This window comes from Ambystoma mexicanum, chromosome 2p (assembly GCF_040938575.1).
Source record: "Ambystoma mexicanum isolate Mex_15411 chromosome 2p, UKY_AmexF1_1, whole genome shotgun sequence".
NCBI classification, from domain to species: Eukaryota; Metazoa; Chordata; class Amphibia; order Caudata; family Ambystomatidae; genus Ambystoma; species Ambystoma mexicanum.
Genome location: NC_090923.1, coordinates 292,003,673 through 292,026,047, shown reverse-complemented (window position 1 = coordinate 292,026,047; position 22,375 = coordinate 292,003,673). Strand labels below are relative to the sequence as shown.

At 51.3% G+C, this 22,375-nt stretch overlaps 1 protein-coding gene across 1 annotated transcript; it reads right to left on the bottom strand.

The window, feature by feature from the left end:
- Positions 1 to 542: 542 nt before the first annotated feature.
- Positions 543 to 20,034, bottom strand: BARX1 (BARX homeobox 1). Its single transcript, XM_069643582.1, has 4 exons — positions 19,546 to 20,034; positions 10,659 to 10,944; positions 8,408 to 8,492; positions 543 to 1,519 (listed from the first exon to the last, which is right to left on the bottom strand). The coding sequence occupies exons 1-4, from the start codon at positions 19,748 to 19,750 to the stop codon at positions 1,352 to 1,354; spliced, it is 744 nt and encodes a 247-aa protein (XP_069499683.1). The 5' UTR covers positions 19,751 to 20,034; the 3' UTR covers positions 543 to 1,351.
- Between the last annotated feature and the right edge of the window lie 2,341 nt (positions 20,035 to 22,375).

Here is a 22,375-nt window from a genome sequence, read left to right as displayed (position 1 = left end):
GACGAACCGAACAGGATTACCAGACACAACCAAGACGATGCTGTTATCTATATCCATGACACACAACGATGACGCAATTGTAAACAAGTCGCCACCTAATTCTTGAAAAAAATACAACGTTAAAATAAATAACACAATGGTTAGACCCTGTGACTGAACAAACGTCTCTTGAAATGCAGAAAAACAAAGTACATAATGGTTCACAAATTCACAAACAATGAACTCTCGCCAGGTTCGTTATACAATGCATGTTCCCAACGTGCTGTGTATCTGGCTGAATCGCTTTCATGGAGCGCTGCATGCGATGTATCTAGCTGAATCGATTTCATGCAGCCCTGCACGCGATGTATCTGGCTGAATCGCTTTCATGGAGCGCTGCATGCGATGCATCTAGCTGACTCGATTTCATGTAGCCCTGCATGCGATGTATCTGGCTGAATCGATTTCATGCATGCGATGTATCTGGCTGGATCGCTTTCATGGAGCGCTGTATTGTGTGCAGGCGATTTCACATAAATGTGATCTTTAAAATTAAGCAGCCCTTCAGATCATAAAATACTTTATTGGAAAATCGTAAATATAATTCGCTTTAAAAACTGCTGGCAGAAATGCAGCTGGTACTCCTTTTAACACCACAGGATCGTAGACAGCACTGGCGTCTAAAATAACAGGGACAGTCTGCTGAGGTTCCTCGCGTTATTATACATTAAAAAACCCACAATGCAATCATGTACATTTCGGCAACGTTTAAACCGGTGCAGAAGAAAAGAGCTTCAGTTCGGGCAGTGTTCATATGTACAGGTGACACCCGGATCCCTATCGGATATGGCATGTAAAGGGCCTCCATTATAAGAATAATCCGCGAAGCCCGTGTGTGTCACATCTCCCGGGCAAATCAGTTGCTCCTGTGCCGGAAAACTGCGCGTGTGTGCGCTTATTAGGAAGTGTCCGGATTCTCAGTGTAAGCGAAATCCAATTCTGAAGACTAGGATATTCGAAATTGACTGGTGGGGTCTGCCATAGTCAAACGACCCCCGCTCTAACTCTTGGTGGGGTGCGGAGGGTGACTAGTCTGTAGTTTATAAAACCAAACGCTGACTCGAGTCTTTGACTCAAGTCTATCACACGAACAAAGGCAGCAAGGGGGGCCCTGGTCAGGGTGGGCTGCGGGACCGTGTTCCCAGCGACTGCGTTGGCCTCAGCCTGGGTCCGCTTCTGAGCAAGGGCCCTTTGACCGCTGGGTATCGCTTCTTCTGTAGGAGCCCTGTCCTAAAACGGACCCCTTCGCAGTCGGGCCTTGCTCTGGGCCGATGCCCCTCCTCAGCAGGGGCTCTGTCCTCGGCTTGGCCCCTCACTCCTCCTGCGAGCCGTCGCACTCTGGGGAGTGGAGACTGTCTGTCTGTTTCTCGGCCTCCTTGGCCCTCTCCTGCTCCGACAGCTGCTCGCTCGTGGGGATGGAGTTCTTTTTTGGACGGCCCTTGGGTTTTGTCGGCGACTCCAAACCTCCTCCTTGCAACACCTGTAAAGAGACCACGTTTTAAAGGCTGTTTTAAGGCACGAAAAGGTTTACAAATACCCGCTAAAGAGAATTCGGATAATACTAAATAGAAATATATACATTCATAACCTTCTAATGAAACAGCTGTTCAACGTCTCAGAATCAATAGACGCGTCCAATGTGTCAGTTTCTAGGGTGCCATGATGGATGCATGCTCTTAAGTAACATTGTATCGTTATTAGACCACTCAAGATGCGCGCTCACTCCCCCGCCCCCCTTTGGTTCTCAACCTAGCAATCTATGTATCTATGTGCCTACATGTCGGTCCCATGTGTCCGTCTACCTGTCCGTGTGCCCCACTAGGCCCCCCAGTGACTGGTGTAACAGCGCCGATACGTCACTGGTCAGCGACTCATAACGGATGCCTGCAAGCGTATCTACTGGTTCATGGTAATATTGGAATAACACTATCACGTTAGAATCCTCGGTTGGGGGCGGGGGGATAGCTCAAGGGCAGCGCGCGTGTCTTGGGAGCAAGACAACGTAAAGCAACACAAGTGTTGAACGTGTTGCATATGACATGCTAGTCGTTTGCACGCGGGCCTTGCTTTTACTGATGACGTCATTAGGAAATGTTATTGTGTATTGTTGTTTTCCCACTCTGCTGGCCTGATCCTCAGTGCCCTGCCTAATACTATCCGTCATACGCACAATGGATACGTGCGCGCTGGCCCCCACAGTGGCGTGGACTCAGAGTAGGCGGCCACCAGGTTATGTTTTTACTATTTAAAGTACTGTTGCACACATTTTCGTGAACATAGTGCGCATATCTACAACCCTGGCTCACCTTTGCCTATTTCTTGTGTTTTTTGCACGTCTACAATGTTTTTAATTATTGACCGCTTTTGACATTTTTTCTCCTAACAATGGGAGCGGCTTCGATGCCACGTCTGTTTGCGCCATTACCTTTGCTGGCTTCGATGCCAAATCTATCTGGGCAATTCCCTCTGCTGGCCCGATGCCATGCCTGTCTAGGCCATTCGCTTTGCTGGTCCTGCTGCCATGTCTGGGTGCGATATTCCCTTTGCTGGCTTCGATCTCACATCTTTCTGGGCCATTCCCTCTGCTGGCCCGATGCCATGCCTGTCTAGGCCATTCCCTTTTCTGGTCCTGCTGCCACGTCTGTGTAGGCCATTCCCTTTGCTGGCTCTGATTGCACGTCTGTCTGAGTAATTCCCTTTGATGGCGTGATGCCACGTCTGTGTGGGCCTTTCCCTTTGCTCAACCGATGCCAGGTCTGCCTGGGCCATTCTGTTTGCTGTCCCTGCTGCCATGTCTGTCTGGGCCATTCCCTTTTCTGGCCCTGATGCCACATATGTGTGGGCCATTCCCTTTGCTGGCCTTGCTGCCACATCTGTGTGGGCCATTCCCTTTGCTGGCCCTGCTGCCACGTCTGTCTGGGCCATTCCCTTTGCTGGCCCTGCTGCCACGTCTGTCTGGGCCATTCCCTTTGCTGGCCCGATGCAACGTCTGTCTGGGCAATTGCCTTTGCTGGCCCTGCATCCACGTCTGTCTGGGACATTCCCTTTGCTGACCCCCCTGCCACGTCTGTCTGGGCCATTCCCTTTGCTGGTCCTGCTGCCATGTCTGGGTGCGCCATTCCCTTTGCTGGCTTCGATCTCACATCTTTCTGGGCCATTCCCTCTGCTGGCCCGATGCCATGCCTGTCTAGGCCATTCCCTTTTCTGGTCCTGCTGCCACGTCTGTGTAGGCCATTCCCTTTGCTGGCTCCGATTGCACGTCTGTCTGAGTCATTCCCTTTGCTGGCTCCAATGCCATTCCTGTGTAGGCTATTCCCTTTGCTATCCCCGTTGCCACGTCTGTCTGGGCCATTCCTTTCACTGGCACCGATGCCACGTCTGTGTGGCCCATTCCGCTTGCTGACCCCGCTCCCAGGTCTGTCTGGGCCATTCCCTTTGATGGCGTGATGCCACGTCTGTGTGGGCCTTTCTCTTTGCTCAACCGATGCCAGGTCTGCCTGGGCCATTCTGTTTGCTGTCCCTGCTGCCATGTCTGTCTGGGCCATTCCCTTTTCTGGCCCTGATGCCACATATGTGTGGGCCATTCCCTTTGCTGGCCCAATGCCACGTCTGTCTGGGCTATTGCCTTAGCTGGCCCTGCATCCACGTCTGTCTGGGACATTCCCTTTTCTGGCCCTGATGCCACATATGTGTGGGCCATTCCCTTTGCTGACCCCCCTGCCTCGTCTGTCTGGGCCATTGCCTTTGCTGGCCCTGCAGCCACGTCTGTCTGGGCCATTGGCTTTGCTGGCCCGTTGCCACGTCTGTCTGGGCCATTCCCTTTGATGCCCTGATGCCACGTCTGTCTGGGCCATTCCCTTTGCTGACCCCCCTGCCACGTCTGTCTGGGCCATTCCCTTTGCTGACCCCCCTGCCACGTCTGTCTGGGCCATTGCCTTTGCTGGCCCCCCTGCCACGTCTGTCTGGGCCATTGCCTTTGCTGGCCCTGCTGCCACGTCTGTCTGGGACATTCCCTTTGCTGGCCCAATGCCACGTCTGTTTGGGTCGTTCCCTTTGATAGCCGTGACGCCACATCTGTGTGGGCCGTTTCCTTTGCATGTATTTTATTTCTATCACACTCATACACAGCTGTTTAAGAGCGCGACTAGGCAAGGGAGGGGAATGGGGAGAACAAAACAACACAACAAACGATCTTACAAGGCCAAGTGATATTGAGAACTAGTACCTGCATGGGAAAGAGAAAAGGGGGGAAAGTGCATGGAAGGGGGAGGGTGAAAAGTGCAGAGGAGAGCAGATAAATAATAATACACAATATAAAAAGAAAATGGAGGCAATAAACAGTGGTAGTGCAGCCAGCAAGTGGCAAGTGCTGTGTTGAAGGCGGCAGACTGGGTAAGCCTGGTAAGTGGACAAAAAGAAGAAAATGGAGGGCCTGTATGGGGACAGATACAGTCGCCAGTGCACGGGGTGGTCAGGAGGCAGTGCAGGAGGGTGGCAGGGTGAGCAGGTACCTGGGCCCTGGTTACAGAGGGTGGCCAGGTGCACAGTGCCAAGAGAGAGCAAATCCGCAGGGGGAGGGGGAGTGAAGACAGAAGCAAAGAGGAAGGTTTTGAGGTGCTTCCGGAACCGGAGATGGTTCTCCTCAAGTTTTAGAGTGGCAGGGAGGCTGTTCCAGAGGGAGGCCCCAGCCGAAGATAGAGATCTACCCCCAGCTCGTTTCTTTGAAAAACGATTGACCCGGAGGGAGTTAGAGGTAGAGGAGTGAAGAGCTTGAGAGGAGAGGTATTTGCGGAGGGATAGCTGAAGGTATTTTGGACCCAGAAAGCCTTGTGGACAATGCAGAGAGTTTTGAATTTAATCCTTGCATCCACTGGGAGCCAATGGAGAGATTTTAGAGCTGGAGAGATACGATCCTAGGGTTTGAGGCCAAGGACAAGTCTTGCAGTCCTGTTCTGGATAAGTTGCAGAGGGAGGAGAGTAAAGGCAGGTAGATTTATAAAGAGGCTGTTACAATAGTCCAACCAAGAGTTTGGGAGACAGTGAGCTACTGAGGGAAGGAGAGGAAAGGCAGAGTACCTCTGAGGAGGTTCAGTAGGAAGTTTGACTTTTTAGAGACCGCAGAGATATGGGCAGAGAAGGAAAGTGTGGAGTCAAAGATGACCGAGAGGTTCTTAGTCTCGCAGGTAGGGGTAGGAGGAGGGCCAAGGGAGGCCAGCCAGAGAATGAGGGGAAAAGGATGGAGATGGTGTGCCGATGAGGAGGATCTCAGTCTTGCTTGCATTCAGACAAAGATCATTGGCGGCACACCCATCTTGAATGGCAGTTAGGCAGTCAGAGATGAGAGAGGGAGAGGAGGTGAGCGAGGAAAGTCAGAAAATGAGTTGAGTGTCATCAGCGTAGCACTGGAAATTTGAGCAGAAAATGGCAATGCAGTGGCCGAGAGTTTGCAGGTGTTGGTTAAAGTGCCAGGGTGAGAGGTTAGACCCCTAGGGAAACCCACAGGTAGAGAGGAAAATAGATGATAGGAAGGACTCAGTTGGACCTGGGAAGGTCGATCAAAGAGGAAAGAGGTCAGCCAGGCCCGAGCCTGACCAGTGATACCCAGGTTATCACAGAACGGTTGAGCACGATGGTGTGGTTGACCGTGTCAAAGGCAGAAGAGAGATCAAGAGGGATGAGGACAGAGGGAATGTTAGAATTCGGGTTGGAGAGCACATGCACGTCTGTCTGGGCCATTTCCTTTGCTGGCCCGGCTGCCACGTCTGTCTGGGCCATTCTCTTTGCTGGCCCAGCTGCCACGTCTGTCTGGGCCATTCCCTTTCCTGGCCCTGCTGCCACATCTGTCTGGGCCATTCCCTTTCCTGGCCCTGCTGCCACATCTGTCTGGGCCATTCCCTTTGCTGGCCACGCTGCCACGTTTGTGTGGGCCATTCCCTTTGCTGGCCCCACTGCCACATCTGTCTGGGGCACTCCCTTTGCTGGTCCCACTGCCACGTCTCTGTGGGCCATTCCCTTTGCTGGCCACGCTGCCACGTCTGTGTGGGCCATTCCCTTTGATGGCCCCGATGCCACGTCTCTCTGGGCCATTCCCTTTTATGGCCCCGATGCCAGGTGTGTGTGGGCCATTGCTTTTGCTGGCCCCGCTACCACGTCTGTGTGGGCCATTCCCTTTGATGGCCCCGATGCCACGTCTCTCTGGGCCATTCCCTTTGATGGCACCGATGCCAGGTGTGTGTGGCGCCACCAGCCGAGCACCTGACGGGAGAGCAGGTGCCTCTCGCATGAGCAGTCCCTCCCGCGGTTTCAACCTCTCCCCCACCCCCAGGCAGAGCCGTGTAAAACTGAATGTTGTCTTTGGCTGCTCTGTAATTTATACGTCCCAAAATACAACGAGATACTGGATAAATCATATATTTGACTATGATTTGCACTTTCAAACAGGTGCGGTCAGGCACGTGTGCACAAACGCTATTTGTTTAACGTGAATTCAAATTCCTCCCCCATGACTACAACTACCTACAGGGTGCGAATCACGAATTACATGGGCATTAGTAGTACTACTATAAATAATCTCCCCTCGCCCCTGCACCCCACTCTCTGTCTCTCGCCGTCACCGTGTAACTCTTTCCTGGCTTCTCGCTCCTTCTTTTCCTCTGTCTGGTTGCACCCTGTCTAATTTTCTAATTTTCCTCCTTTCTTTGATCCCCCTCACCCCCCTCTCAACTCCTCTCGGTCTCCCTCTGTGGCCCTGATTTCCTGGAGGAGAAGGAGAGACACCCCTCAATGAGGAGAATGATATAACAGGTTATTCATAACGCTCTTAATACCCAGAGGGTTGTAAGTGCGGAGCCGGGGATCGAACCTGTGTTGCTTCGTGACGTCTTGTTACCAAGGCGAGCACGCTCCCCTGGGCTATTCATCACGAGGTTGGGGACTCCTCTTGATAGCAAATATACGCAGTTCAGGCAATTGGAGGGGCGGTGCAACAGTCATTTTACTGCTGGCAGGGGTTCAAAATATAATCAAACACTTGGAAAACGCGCATCGAACCTTTAGGGCGTCTGCGGTACATTTTAAAAATACACTCCCTCGAAATCTGGCGGGAAAGTTAGAAGACCAGATTCCCGATCGTGTGCCAGCCTTCGCCCCTTCTCATGGGCCGCCGAAGTTACCGTGGCATATACTATTAATCTGGACATGCCCACACGAATCCTCGTGTATCCTGGCTTTAAAAAGATGAACTGAACTCACCCCCAAACATAAGAGTTGACCATTAACAACATTCTCAAATTCAAAAAGGGAAACGGGTGTCATTATAAACAGCTCCAGTCCCAATGCACGCCTTATTCCAGACAGCCAGGACTCCAGTTGTCGCGACTGCTCAACACTAGAGCCTTTTTTCTGCGAAGGTGACACGCGGTATGATGGGACAAAGAGGCCTTTTGACGGGGGCTGGGGGGTGGCGACCCGTGGAGCTATATTCGGTGTTGGACAAACAGGAACCGTTTCACTGGATGGGAACGGAATTAATCATGTTAAGCGAATGGGAATTGTATCCTTTCACATCTCAATTAGACAGACGTTTTACATTACTGTATTACCTTTATGTGTGCATGTATATATAAGGAAATGAGTAATACGAGTGTATGAACGAAGATGTGTTATACAATAAGAATACACACAGAGGATGAATGTTTTTCTAAATGTGTTTACAAAGAGTATAAATATATGTCACTAATCTTTCCAGAGTGTTCGTTTTAGCTGTGCTAGTGAAGCGCAGCAATCGCCATTTCAACGGCTTCTTGGCGCTATGGGCTCTCGCCTAGTCGGGCGGTTATTTCGCTGCGGGTGGGTGGCGCGCAGTGAAGTTTTCCCTCAGCGGAGAGTGGGCGAGAGAGAGAGAGAGAGAGAGAGAGAGAGAGAGAGAGAGAGAGAGAGAGAGAGACTGACTCTGCCTGGGTGGCCCAGTGCTGAGGCTTCCACAGAAAACTGTGTGCCAGTGTTACTTTGTTATAAAAACAATTTTTAAAAATGCACACGCTTAACGGACACCCAGACAGTTTCGGGGAAGCACAGCCACACTATTTTTAGCTGGGCTGGGAGTTTGCTGGGTTGTTTGGGGGTGTATTTTTTTTGTGTAGGTCGTGAGAAGGTGTGGACGCATATCCTGCCCCGTGCCTTCGGGCGGATGCATTCTATATGACCTGCATTCTATAAGGCCATCTACTCTCCCGAGGGCCCGCGGATGAAACAGGGCTCGGTTCAGTAGAGGGTTGGGGGGTTTATGAGGGGTGCTGCGTTGCTCAACCATCTCCCTCCTGATATTGTGCGTTCACGCATGCGCCACACGGGCAGGGGGTATACTCACTATTTTCTTCCATTTCATCCTTCGGTTTTGGTACCACGTTTTCACCTGGAGTTGACTGAGGCCCAGAGAGTCGGCGAGGTCTATTCTGCAATATAATGGAGAAGCGTGTAAGCAGGGATCTCCCAGATGTGTATCGACATTCACTCCATCACGCCAATGCTCTCGCCGGACACAAGCAGAACCCCCACAAAATGTGAACACATGCATTGCAAGCCCGCCAATAGCCTCATTGCTGGGGTGCCGAGTAAAACAACGAATACACAACGTGGCAATGGAGGGGCGTGCCGTGTCTGTATGCGTTCTAACAGTCGCTATCACTTTACTTGCATTTTTCTTTCACCGGGTTATGTTTTACGATTTTGTCCAAATCTAACTGCCATTAAAAAGAAAAAAGTGTCGTTTAACATTGCAATTATTTTTTCTCGGAAACGATGTGGAAAAAGCGACTTTAAATGTTAAATGTCACCATTTGCTCGTCGCAGACGACCCACGGGCGCATGGTTTGATTTACAATAAGGGTTGCCCGTTCATACAGCGCTGCAGCAGAAAGGTTCCAGATTTGCTGAGCGGGCGGGACCTGTGGGGGCACTTCCGTTTCCGGAGTCTGCTTCCGGTAGCGTTCTGCCTCCGAGCGTCAAGTGATGGAATCCTGTAGTTATTTCGGATTTTGAGAACTCGCCTTCGGGTGCGCGGATGGTTTGGGTGGCAGAGTGAGCCGTATAAGCTGGCACCGATGCTTTTACTGGGGCTATTGGATGTATAGGGAGTGCTGAGCTCCATTAGCGGACATTTCATGCCAGTATGTCTAGGCGTCCCCTTAAAGGTATTGGGTGTTTGACCCGGTGGTTAGAACAATTGAAAGGCTTCTGCGTAGATGAGGTGCGACCCAATGATATATGGAAGGAAAGAACATGAGAGCCACAGAGTCGGTTAAACACATGTCTCTACATATCCCATGCTCATGGAAAGAATGGACATGTTTACTACATGGATCTTTAATACGCATCAGTGAAACGGGCCCTGCTTTACACAGGAGGCGGGGGTGGAGCATTGATTGTGCGCTTTCATGCCCTAGAATGAACACACTGGGGCTGTTTACATATATGACACACTAATACGAAGTGTGGGGAGGGCAGGTCGCTGCCCTGATTATGACAATGTCTTGTGCTTGTGTACGGAACATGTGACTGGTGTGGGTGTGTGTGTGTGTATTTTCCAGTTCAGATACCTCGGCAGGTTTAGAGCCCCTAGGCATCTGTGTTTAGCTGTCAGGGCATAGGCTTGAATCCCGACAGGATCAACACATCGCGTTGTCCTTAATGGCAGATGCATTGCATATAATTACATTGGCCCAAGTCAGCTTTTATTACAGCGCTTAGAAGCGAAGGAATCCCCCATGAAGCGCTATATAAAATCGTGTTATCATAGCCCTAGTGCTGGGCACAGGAAACAGCTCTGCTCTGAGGAAATACCTCCTATGTGCATAGGTGCGGTGTGCACACCTGTGTATCCGGGAAGCCACTGGTGTGTGCGATTAGAGGCCGAGCCCCGACCCAAAGGTAGGCACTGGTATGTTTTGAGTGTGGGTGCCGAGGAAGAGTAAGTCGCGTGAATGTAGTTGCTCGGGGTTGGACCGGCCTACAGGGCAAGGCACGAACTAAAAACACTAAATGCATGAGTGGGGCAGTTTTTTGGGGGTCTTAGTGGGCCAGTTTTTCGGGCCAGGTGTGCCAGTTTGATAAGTTACTTCATCGTGTGGCTAGTAGTTTTGACCACTGTTACTGCTTTCCGTCTCCAATTAGACATTGGCGCGTGAGTGTATGCAGGGTGCGCATGCACCAAGCAGAGGCCGTCTATATTTGACAGTGTTTCACCGCGAAGTGTCTGCTGTCACGCGCTCGACAGTGACTGCGTGATTGTGCATGTGTGATGGGGGCTCATATCCTTTCGGGAAAATGTAGTGTGGTGGAGGGTTATTTGATGTGCGTAAATCCGTCGATGATTGCGTTCTAAGTTCACCGATGTATCTGTGTATGGTGGCCTGTGTAGGGAAGGCGTGCTTGGGGACACGCCTGCACGTCGGAGAATGTACACTGAGGGACACATTTTTCAAGAGGCTGGTTTTAGCGGGCCCAGAGAAGCTGGAGTGACAGCGCCCCCTGCCTCCTTCCTCGGATGCGTCACTGAATCGCGGGCGCCCCTTGGCCCCCGCCCGCCCGCCCGCCCCGCCACGTCCAGCCCTCCTCATTACCTGTCTGGCGTGGAGAGGTATTTCTGCTTCTCGAAGCGCTTCTCCAGGCCCATGAGCTGGAGCTCGGTGAAGACGGTGCGGCTCCGGCGCCCTTTCTTGGCCTTGCTGCCCTGCTCGTGGCCCCCGCCTGCCTCCAGCTTGCCCCGCAGGTGCAGCTCCAGGGGATGGTGCGGAGACCCGGGCCCGGCCGAGAGCAGAGCCGCGCTGAGCGGGGAGCCCAGGCCCGCGCAAGACAGGGGCCCCAGTGGGAACTTGAAGACGCCGGCCTGCTCCGCCTTCAGCAGGGCTGCGGAGACAGGGGAGAAGGGGAGGCACTCCATTAACTCGAGAGACGGATATGCACAAACACACCAACAGCAGCATCGACACCTTCATTTATAAACAAGAAGCGAGCATTCGCCCCATCATTCCTTGCACTGGGGCCATCATGATTAATACCTGCAACATGTGCTGCTTTGCGACTTTGCATGTTTGTTTTCTTTACAAGGAACCATTTCTGCTCACAGCTACAGACGCCGCTGTAGCGTGGTTGTCTTTTTTTTATTTTAGTGTTTCTTTTTAATTATTTTAAATAGATTATATTAACGCCCAGAGGGGCAATACATGGTCACTAGTCAGCTGCGGGCGGTATACACAACTATAGAGGTTGTTTTATTAAACTAGACTGCACTGGCCGGCCTGCACCCAATGTGGCCATTATGGGTCTGATTCATGGTACTTTGAACGAGATGTCATTCATGGAATTATTTGCACGGTTCAAAGTCACTTTGCACTGCGGAAAAGTGACTATGCGCTGCTGACACACACCCTCATTCATGAAACTGTGCAAAGTGTATTTTTGCAGTGCAAAGTTCATTTTGTACTGAAAAAAACACGTTGTACTGACTTAGCACTGCAAAAATACAGGGCCCAGTCCGTGGAACTTTTTGCAGGGTACAAAGTGACTTTTTGCACTGCTGAAAATTGACTTTGTGCTGCCAATACAAACCCTGATTCATGGAACTGTGTAAAGTGTATTTTTGCAGTGCAAAGTCATTTTTGCAGTACAAAATGAACTTGGCATTGACTTTGCACTGCAAAAATACACTTTTCACAGTTCCATGAATCAGGATGTGTTCTGGGAGTGCAAAGTCACTTTTCAGCAGGACAAAGTCAATTTGAACCGTGCAAAAAAATTCATGAATCGGAACTACACTCTGCACAGTTCCATGAATTATTGTTTGTGTCGGCAGCGTGTGCGCAAAAAATTGAATGAATCAGGCTCTTAATGTGAGCTCGTTATTGGCTAATCAGATGTGCAGCCAGAGACACCGGGCCTGATTTCCAAAAGTGTTTTGCATCGGCACAATCACACTGAAAACGTTTTTGTGAATCAGACCCTACAGGCGTCTTATATTGAGGAGATTCCCCGGAGACAGAGGATCCGAGTCTTTCAGATGCTTGTTACCGACAGTGTCGCGCTTCTGAGCTGCACGCGTCTTAATTTCGGGTCAAATCAAGGTGAACATGTTTAAAACGGGATTGCGCTGCCACTCTCCGCCTACACTTCCGATGCATGACATCAGTAGCAGCCCTCTCCAGGTCCCCCACCCCACATCCACGCCACCCACGTAAACAAGATAAGGCGGATACAGTCAGATATATACCAATGACGTCGCGTTCACGAGGTAGCCTCGCGAGACATGCACCAATGACGTAAAGTGCACAAGGCTGCCCGGAGTCAGACATGTACAACGGCCGGTACACAAAACCCATGGAAGACTCCAGTAAACTATGCAGGACTGACGTCAACAACTCAACTCAGCGTAAAGTGAGAAATGCGTTCCACTGCCGTCCCTAACACAAGAGCTCCCAGAGTGAGCTATGTCCTAGGGTCGTCAAATGCACAAGAGCGCCTAGAGTGAGCTATGTCCCAGGGGTGTCAAGTGCACAAGAGCGCCTAGAGTGAGTTATGTACCAGGTGCGTCAAGTGCACAAGAGTGCCTAGAGTGAGCTGTGTAGCAGGGGCGTCAAGAGCACAAGAGTGCCTAGAGTGAGCTATGTCCCAGGGGCGTCAAGAGCACAAGAATGCCTAGAGTGAGCTATGTAGCAGGGGCGCCAAGTGCACAAGAGGGCTTAGAGTGAGCTATGTAGCAGGGGTGTCAAGTGCACAAGAGCGCCTAGAGTGAGTTATGTACCAGGGGCGTCAAGTGCACAAGAGTGTCTAGAGTGAGCTATGTCCCAGGGGCGTCAAGAGCACAAGAATGCCTAGAGTGAGCTATGTAGCAGGGGCGCCAAGTGCACAAGAGGTCTTAGAGTGATCTATGTAGCAGGGGCGTCAAGTGCACAAGAGCGCCTAGAGTGAGCTATGTAGCAGGGGCGTCAAGTGCACAAGCGCGCCCATAGTGAGCTATGTAACAGGGGCGGCACGTGCACAAGCGCGCCCAGAGTGAGCTATGTTCCCGGGGCGTCACGTGCACAAGAGCGTCTAGACGCCACTGGCGTCAAAAACACAACGGACGGATTTACAAAGCGTGTTTCAATGGTATTGCAAAACGCGTTTGTAAATCACGCCCAAAACGATCTCTAGTGAAGTGTGTAGCACTGAGGTCAAGTGCACAACTACTGGCGTCGCCTCTTGTGAACATGATAAGCACGGGACTGCCTCGAGTGAATTATGAACCTATGATAGGAAATGTGTAAGATCTCATCGACTTTCCATGATAAATGCATACTAGTCCCTGCGGTGAAATGTGTACCACTGACTTCAAAATCCGAACACAAAAAAGCTGATAATGTACAAAAACCCGACCGTGACGTAAGCCCATGCTTGTTCAGACCTCCGTCTGCCATAGGCCCATTCACCCCACAGCGCTTCGAGACCCTAGCCATGACAGCAGGAACTATACAAATATCAAGTCATCTCGAGAGAAATGTGTATCGCGGACGTCAAACGGACAATACCGCCCGGCCCGCAAATGGAGCCATGATGTTAAATGCCTGAATCTTCTTGGAAGGGCGCACGCGCCACTGACGACAAAAGCACAAGACCCCTTCGCGTGAAATACGAAGCACATGGGCTGCCCAAGAGCGCACAGGATGCGAAACATAGCCATGGCTTCGAAAATGCCACCTGCGGGTACATTTGCAACCACTGGCGACTGGCCGCTGTGACGTCAAATGCACCCTACCACGCGGCGTGAACTCGGAACCATGATTTCATGCCTACAACCCTAGCTTCAAGTGCATATGTAGTAGCATTGTCGACAAAAGTACCAGGACGACTCGACTGAAATATGCCACCACGGTTTAAAATACACACGCCCACATTCAGCAGTAACATATGCACTGCGTGCGTGCAATGCGCCCTAACATCTATGATCCAAAATGGAGAAAACCGCATAGCACCACAGACGCAACAGCAAAGGGCAGCCGCGAGGGATACGGCTGCTTCTATCGCCAAACGCACCCAAGAGCGCCGAGGGACAAACATGAAGCAGTGACGTCCAACGCATACTATCACGTGGAGTGAAATTGTAAACATGGTTGGGTACCTATATCCTACCTTGGGGTAAATATGTAGCACCTATATACAACGTACAAGACCGCTTCGACTGAAATACGTAACCACGGTTCAAAATGCATAAAAACGCGTTCAGTTCGCTGTGCACCACAGGCGTGAAATACACCACAGTGAGTGAAATATGCACCAGGACGCGAATGCAAATCTGCATTTATGTGTTTAAATGCAGACTACCGCACTGAGTGAAATATGCACCGGGAGCGTAAAATGCACCAAAGGGTATGAGGATATAAAAGGCAGAAAACCACCTCCAGTGAAGGTGAGTGGCACGAAACGACCACACCACCGCATATACACAACAACACGCCGAGGGAAACGCGTACCTCATAAAGGAAATGTAAGGGGCTCGGTAGTTGCAGACAGTATGAATTATTATGCACACATGTCCCTTGTGGTACTAAGCCCTCCGTCATCAACCAAAACCCTTCCCACGACGCGTGCCCAGTACTTGTGCAGCCCGTATATGCGGGTATTACTGTACACTAACGGCCCAGGTCATGCAGGCCCCTAGGCGGAGCGAACCTTGAAATTGGCTCGTGACCCACAGTCGCAAATGGCAAGGCCTGCCAGGCTTTGTGTGTCGGATTGACAAAAGCGGGTTTCAGTAGCGCAGTCCCATTGAACAACATTGTGTGAATCAGGGCCGAAATATGTAAATCAGGCCCAAAGTACCGAAACCAGGCTGTGTGGGAACACTTGTTACAAATTGTGTATTTTGAGGAGTATTTGTTGGCCCAAAAAACGGGCACACGCCAGCGCTCCGGGCATTGCTCCACGGGCGAGTCTGAGCGCGTGGCGTACCTCTGTGCAGTGCCCACACTCCGAGCAAGAAAGAGAACTCTGCCTGGCGTCACTCCGCAACCAGCGCAACTTGCTCTTGCAACTGTGAATGTGACTTAAGGCCCTGATTCATGGAATTATTTGCGTGTAAAACGGATATGTGCGTGCCATTCTGCCCGCAAATCGTTGTTGGACAAATGGGGATTTGCGGGCAGAATGGCACGCAAATCCCAGGTTTGCACGCAAATAGTTCCATGAATCAATGACTTAATTCGCTCAGAAGGTGATTCAAACCACTCGGTGGCTGCGAATTCCCGCACGAAGCGCTCACTCCAAATTACAAAATGAAGTTGAAGGCCAAGAACGCCGAGTCTTGCACTAGGGCGCTCCTAGTCGAAACAAGGCTTTGGAGCGCAGCATCCATTTGCGCAAGTTCTGCGCGGTTCTCGCTCGCTTCCGCATCCCGTGTCGGAATAAGGCGACCCGTTCCTGCTGCCTCCCCACCAGGTCCGGGGAGATTCGGGGCGCAGCATCCATCTGCGCAAGTCCTGCGCGGTTCTTGCTCACTTCCGCGTGCCGTGGCAGCTAGCCTCCCAGCCAGAGAATCACAACATTTAGGTCCTGATTTACAAGAGTATTTTTCAATGCCACAATCCTATTGAAAACACATTGGCCCAATGGGCCTGATTCATGGGACGTTTTTCTGTAGGATTGCGCCATTATAAAACACTTCCATGAACCAGACCCATTGTAAATCAGGCCCTAGCCCCTTAAGCACGTTTTAGATATAGCTCTTCCCGACCGAAAGGCCAAAGTCATTATCCAAAAAAGTAACATGCTTTAACCGTGCACCCCATCTAGAAAGCACTTCGCGTTTGTAAATAAGACCCATGGGCCTGTTTCACAGACGCCTTTTCTAATGGCGCAATCCCATTGGAAAACGCTCTGTGAATCAATTCATGTGTATTAAAACTACAGTGGTCAAAGTGCAAGCATTTGAACAACTTCAAAAATGACAGAATTGAGCTGTCCCACTGCACGCAGTCGGCATTAGGCCCAGTGACGAAATGTAATTATTTTAAAGTTCGCAAGAACCCTCGTGGACAGCCGCACCGTGTAGATCGAGGGATTTCAACAACATTGTCTTTGCAAACCAACAACCTTCAGTGATCTTCATTTGTAATTACGAACAGAAAGTGCAACGTGCCTCTATATATATAAATACTCCGAGGAAATTGTCACCAGAGAAAGTCGTCTGTTGTAAAAAGACATGCTTCATACGCCTTTTACCATCCTATTGTGTTTAGGTGTCTACGATATTTTACAGCAATGTTTTTGGTTATTCTATTGAAATGTATCAAGAGCTGCGGTGCCCATTAAAATACACGCAAACCACTTCAATTACCAGCCCCTACAAGCACCGGAATACCTCGGGCGGTCTGGGCGCTGCGAGGTCAGTCAATTGATCTATAATTGACGCAGAACTTAACTACTGGAGTATGTATAGTGTATGGGGCTGTCAGAGCGCTTCGAGCGGACTTAAACGTCCTTTCAGCGCTCTGCAACAGCTGCACACCATAAATGGGTTGTTTATATTGTATGGGGCAGCCAGCGCGCTTCCAGTGGAGTCCAGCGCCCCATAATCGGTGCACTGCACATCTGGAGGATAGAAGCCTGGGCGCTTCGAGGCCAGTTAGGCGCTGCAACACGCCAATCGCGACTGCGGTTGTTGTCGAAGGAGGCCCGGATTAGGTGTGTTATTCGGAGGTGTGCCTGAGGTACGCACAGCTGAACTGTGGGTACACGGCAGCGCTAACGTGATGACAATGTTTCTCAAATGACACGGAAGTCTGTCCAGATTGGGACAACCCCATAACACTCTGAACCTTGCACAAAGTGTGACCTGTCTCCTTTCGTGTTTACCCAGCTATTCAGAGCAGCACTGGGTGTTTACCCAGCATTCCTGGCCCATTCGATCGCGTCAAGCGCCAAGAAAATGTAACTGTATTTATCTTGAGCTGAACGCTGGGTGCATCATGAAAGAGCGCCAAGTGATGCCTCCGCCACCCCCTCTGCAAAAAGGGGGGCATGCTCACAGCCAATAGAAAGTGGCGAGCTATTGAAGTACACATGCCCTTTCAAAGAGGTTTAGAACTGCCTTTCACGTTCGGCGTCTCTCAAGTGGCGACCCTCCCCCATAACCATACAGGTGTAGAGAGAGCCACGCCGCTTTGGGGCGCCGCAGCAGGCTGTGCCACCACATGAAAGCTTCCCCGGGATTCTGGCCGGTGGTTTTCGCAATCTGAGACTACAGCCAGAGAAAGGCCACTCCAACGTGTCTGCCAGGGCCTCCAGCAATGAGGCACCGGCAGGTGGACGCGGTGGAGCCGAGAAAGGTCGCCGCCGGGGCTGCCCACTCGTGCATTAAAAGACACGGCATTCGCATGTGCAATATATGCCATCGCAGTGCGCAATATATGCCATCGCAGTGCGCAATATATGCCATCGCAGTGCTGAAAACCCGTCCCCCCCCCCCCCCAACAACAGACGTGCCTTGAAAATTGGTTATTGGCTGCGAGTGTTAGTCTGACCTCCCAAACACCCACAGTATTCATTTATTTTATTGTATTCACTGGATGTTGGCAAGGCGCCTCTACAACACATAGGGCACGATTCGTGTATTTTTTTTTGACGGCTCAAAGTGACTTCGCACTGCTGAAAAGTGACTTCCCACTGCGACACACAGCCTGATTCGCAGAACTCAGCAAAGTGTATTTTTGCAGTGCAAAGACAGCGCAAAGTTCATTTTGTACTAAAAAAATGACTGCACTGCAAAAAAATACAGTTTGCTCAGTCCCATGCATCAGGGTTTGTGTCGGCAGCGCAAAATCACTTTTCAGCAGGGCAAAGTCACTTTGAAACGTGCACAAAATGCCATGAATTCGGCCCTATAATGTTTCGAGGCGCCACAAGACAAAAAGGGAGTGGGAACAAGGGAGAACGGCACAATAGCGGCGCTACTAGGCCTTGTATCCGTGGGTCTACCTGTCGACGGTATCCGAGTGTCTGCCTTGCACTTGGTGGCTACCGGCCTGTCTCTCCGCCCGGCCGCCCGTCTACCTCTCCGTGTGTCCGCCCACCTGCGCCTCGGCTCGCACCAGCCCCTGCAAAGCGAGAGAGGCGAGCACCGGCAGCTCGGACGCCACGCCACTGAATGGCCGAGCCTCGCATTCCAGGCGCCGGAAGAGCTGTTTTCGGAGCAGCCCGGCTCCTTTCTTTGTGGGCACATAATGCTGTTTGCACGGGTTTAAAAGGCCTTTCTTCTATAGATATGCTCCGGAGCTCGACGCGGGGGTTGCAGTGACACGAGGAGCGCGTGCCATTGAATCTTTAAGTCGGCAGATAAATAGACCGGCATTGAAAAGCCCCCTCCCCCCCTTTGGCATTCCGTGTAATCCCGCTGCTGAAAAGCGCCGAAGAATACACCGACCCCTCCCCACCACCTGGCTGCACAATGCGGCTGTTAGTTTGAGCTCAAATACTCCTGGAACGCGGCTGGCTTTTAACCTGCTATACTGGGTGCATTCACTTGCATGCACTGTCTTGGGAATGCCGCTGTGCGCTGTCAGGCCTCCCCGCACCTCGCAGCGCTAGGGCCGGCTCTGCGGGCCAGGTTACCCCCGGCAGCGGATCATCACCCGCATTCGGCTGCTCCCTTCCCGAGCGCGGCCCGAGTTTCCGAGGCCCACATCACCAAGTTGCCACCGCCCTCCTTCCCGGGCCTGGTGCCGGGCGACGTTTCCTACAGAGGTTGAGTCATAGCCAGTGCCTTTGAAGAGCTGGAGCCGCCGCTGCTCGGGAGCTGCTGAAGCGCCTCGGGCGGGCCACGGGCGCTTGCAAATCCACAGTCTATGATGCCGGCTGTTCTACTATTATTACTCCTCGTGCAAGGCCAAGCAACCAGAAGAGTTGTATTATAATTATTATTTGTACTGCCATCATCATTACCCATGACATTATCTTTTAGAAAGCATTTCAAGTTGCAATAGATTTTGTAATAGTGTTAGCACTTGTAATTGTAGTAATAGCAGACAGAGGTAACAATCACTAATCGAGGGAGGGAGCGGACTTAAAAACTAGCAGAGAGAACCGTGGCATTTGTCTAATAAAGGCATCATGGCTGCTTGCGGTCCTGGGTTTCGTTTTTGGTGCGACCTGCACTGCCAGCATTAGCAGTAAGATTCATAATATCACGTTGTTTGCAACAAGCCGTAACATTAAATAAAAAAAACAATAGCACGGCTGCTGCTGCTGGTAATAATAGGTAAAATAATAAGAACGTTACGAATAGTACACATAGCACTTCCCATATCATTACTAACACTCCTACTAACAGGAATACGAGGGGGCTAGCAGTTGTGAACATAAGAATAACAGTGATATTAGTCACGGTGCATGTGACATGTGTGCATGGCACTTGTCCCGTTCATGCGTGAAATAAGAGGGGTGGTAGCCGGGGCTCGTGTGCAGGGACGGGGATCGTACCTAGGTGGCTGTGGTAGGGCCTGGCCGACAGCAGCGCCTGCACCCCGAACTTGAGCAGCTCCCCGGCCGGCGCCGAGACCTTGGAGTCCGGGTGGTCGGTGAGGATCTCCTCGATCATGAAGCTCCGGTAGCGGTGGGAGCGGTGGTCGTGGAAGGCGGCTTCATGGGGGAAGTACTGCGCCCCCAGCTCCAGCGGGTGCTGCATTATCCGCTTTATATGGCGAAGCCTGTTCGTAACTAATCGAAAAACCCACGAAGTCAGCGTCCTGGGAGCTCCAGATGTTCAGCAGCAGGCAGGGTCCGCGAGCCTGGCTCCGGCAAGGCCTGCCATCTGGGTGAAGGCCCCGCTCATCCTGGATCCGGTGGCCTGTGGTCCCAGGGCGCGCCTCCTATTCCCCAGTGCACCCTGGTTCGAAGCCCCCCACCGCGGAAGCTGAGCGGATAGTCTCCCGGACTCGGCGATCGGTGGAGGCTCTCGAGGGCTTCTGTGGCAAGAGCGGAGATGCCTGAGCTCCAGCAGGCGGAGCGGGTCACGTGACGGGGCCTTGGCCACGCCCCGAGCCGAGAAGGACAGCCTATGGGATCGCTGTCATCACATGGGCGCGGCCTTGAAAAATGCGAACTCTTGCCGGAGCGAAGAGGGGGCATATGTGAAGGGCAAGGAGGAGGGAGGGTGGGAAGGAGGGGCTTGCGGATCTGGGGAGATGGACAGAGAGACCGGGGATATCATAAAGTGAAACGAAGAAAGGGGTCATCGATCTGGGGTCAAAAAGGTAGGTGCATCCACAGAGAAAAGCTGATAAGGACCAGAAATATGGGGCGGGGATAGAAGGCGGGGCAAGACACGAGAGGATGCGACCCATGAGGGAAAAGAGGGGGAAGAAGGAGTCAGTGGGGGGATAGTGGTGAGTAAAACGGGAGCTAGTGATCAGGGAGTTAAAACCATGGAGGGGGAGTGGAGAGGTAGTACCAAAGATTAAAAGGGACCAGTCAATCAATAATAAGAGCAAACAATAGAGATACGGTATGGGACTACAGAACTGCAACTTAAAAGCAAAGAAAGTGGTCTTATTTCATGTAAGAGTTCTGAGTTTAATATAGCACACTACTGCCAATTGTGTGTACTCTTGGCACTTTGGGGCCTGCAGGGAAATAGGTTGGGGTTGGTTAGTATGAGCAGAGGTAGACATGTAGTATTACTGGGGTATTTATTGCAACAGAGCTCTTAAAAAATCATAGGAGGGAAGAACACTGTGGGGGATTCAGAGATAAAAACAGTAGCAGGGCGAACAGGGTGAGGGATTCAGAGATACAAGGGAGCAGAGATAACAAGTCAGAGATACACAGGAGCAGGGAGAACAGGGTGAGGGATTCAGAGATACAAGGGAGCAGAGATAACAAGTCAGAGATACACAGGAGCAGGGAGAACAGGGTGAGGGATTCAGAGATACAAGGGAGCAGAGATAACAAGTCAGAGATACACAGGAGCAGGGATAACAGGGTGTGGGATTCAAAGATACACAGGAGCGGAGGAACACAGTGAGGGATTCAGAGATACACGGGAGCGGCAAAAACACGGTGAGGAATTCAGAGATACACGGGAGCGGTGAGTGGGGAGAACAAGTGAAGGATTCAGAGATACACGGAGCGGTGAGTGGGGAGAACAAGTGAAGGATTCAGAGATACGCAGTGAGGGATTCAGAGATACACTGGAGTGGGAAGAACACAGTGAGGGCTTGAGAGATACACGGAGCAGGGAGCTAACAATGGGAGGGGGGCGGGGGAGTGGGCAATTTGGTAGCAAGCCATCGACTAGCTCCCAGGGGAGGAAACAGTGGGTAACATATCCCCTTTTCTTAGGTAGGGTGTGAAATTGAAGATTGTTTTGCTGCTTTGTTGCTTTGCTGACGGGAGGGGCGAAAAGGCACTAAAACCGTGCGTTAGCCTTTTACGCTGTGTTGATTGACTCCCTTGCCACACTGGGTGACATTTGTGTATTTGGAAGGCACACGGATAGGCACTGATCAAAATGTTTTATCTACCAGCACACACGCTCCAACTACAACCAATGGAGCATCTCAGCCCGCGTGTAGTTGCTCTGAATTCCCGTGGAATCCGTCTAAATGTCTCTCGCCACCAGCGCACATGGCAGGAGTCATTTCCGATTGTTTGCACTGCGAGGCGGAAACATGCATGCAAAGCTGGAACTGCCAGGATTTCCTGTGCATTATTTGCACCTTGTAGTAGACACGCAAGCAACACTGCATGGAGCGGTCACACAGATGCTGCCCCCTCTATGCAGTGAAGGGACTGAAAAACACCCCCCACCCCCAGTGGTTTTGATATGATATAATAGTTTATTTATATAGCGCCTATACACAATGTGTTTCAAAGCGCTTCAAGGCAAGGGAGGGAACAAGGGAAAATACAATGACATTCTTACAGGAACAGTAAGGATGTGAAATTAACTCTAGTACTCGGCCTGACGGCATTTCAGATAGTGCAAGAGCTAAGACAGGTAAGGAGGGAGTGGGGTAAGGAGGGGCAAAAGGAAACAGGCAGGCGAATACCTGCTAGGCCTGATGATATTTCTGGTAGAGCCAGAGAATACAAGAGGGGAGGAGGGGGAGAGGGACAGAAGAAGCGACTATAGGCCTGATGGCATTTAAGATAGTGCTGGAGGACAAGTAAGGGGACGGGGGAGGAGACAGACAGTTGTTGTTATCATACTAGGTCCAGGGACAAATCTGATAACATAAGTGCATAGAATAAAGAGGGAAGCGAGCGGGAGCAGAGAGTAAAAGAAAAACAGTGAGGTGGGAGAGCAGAA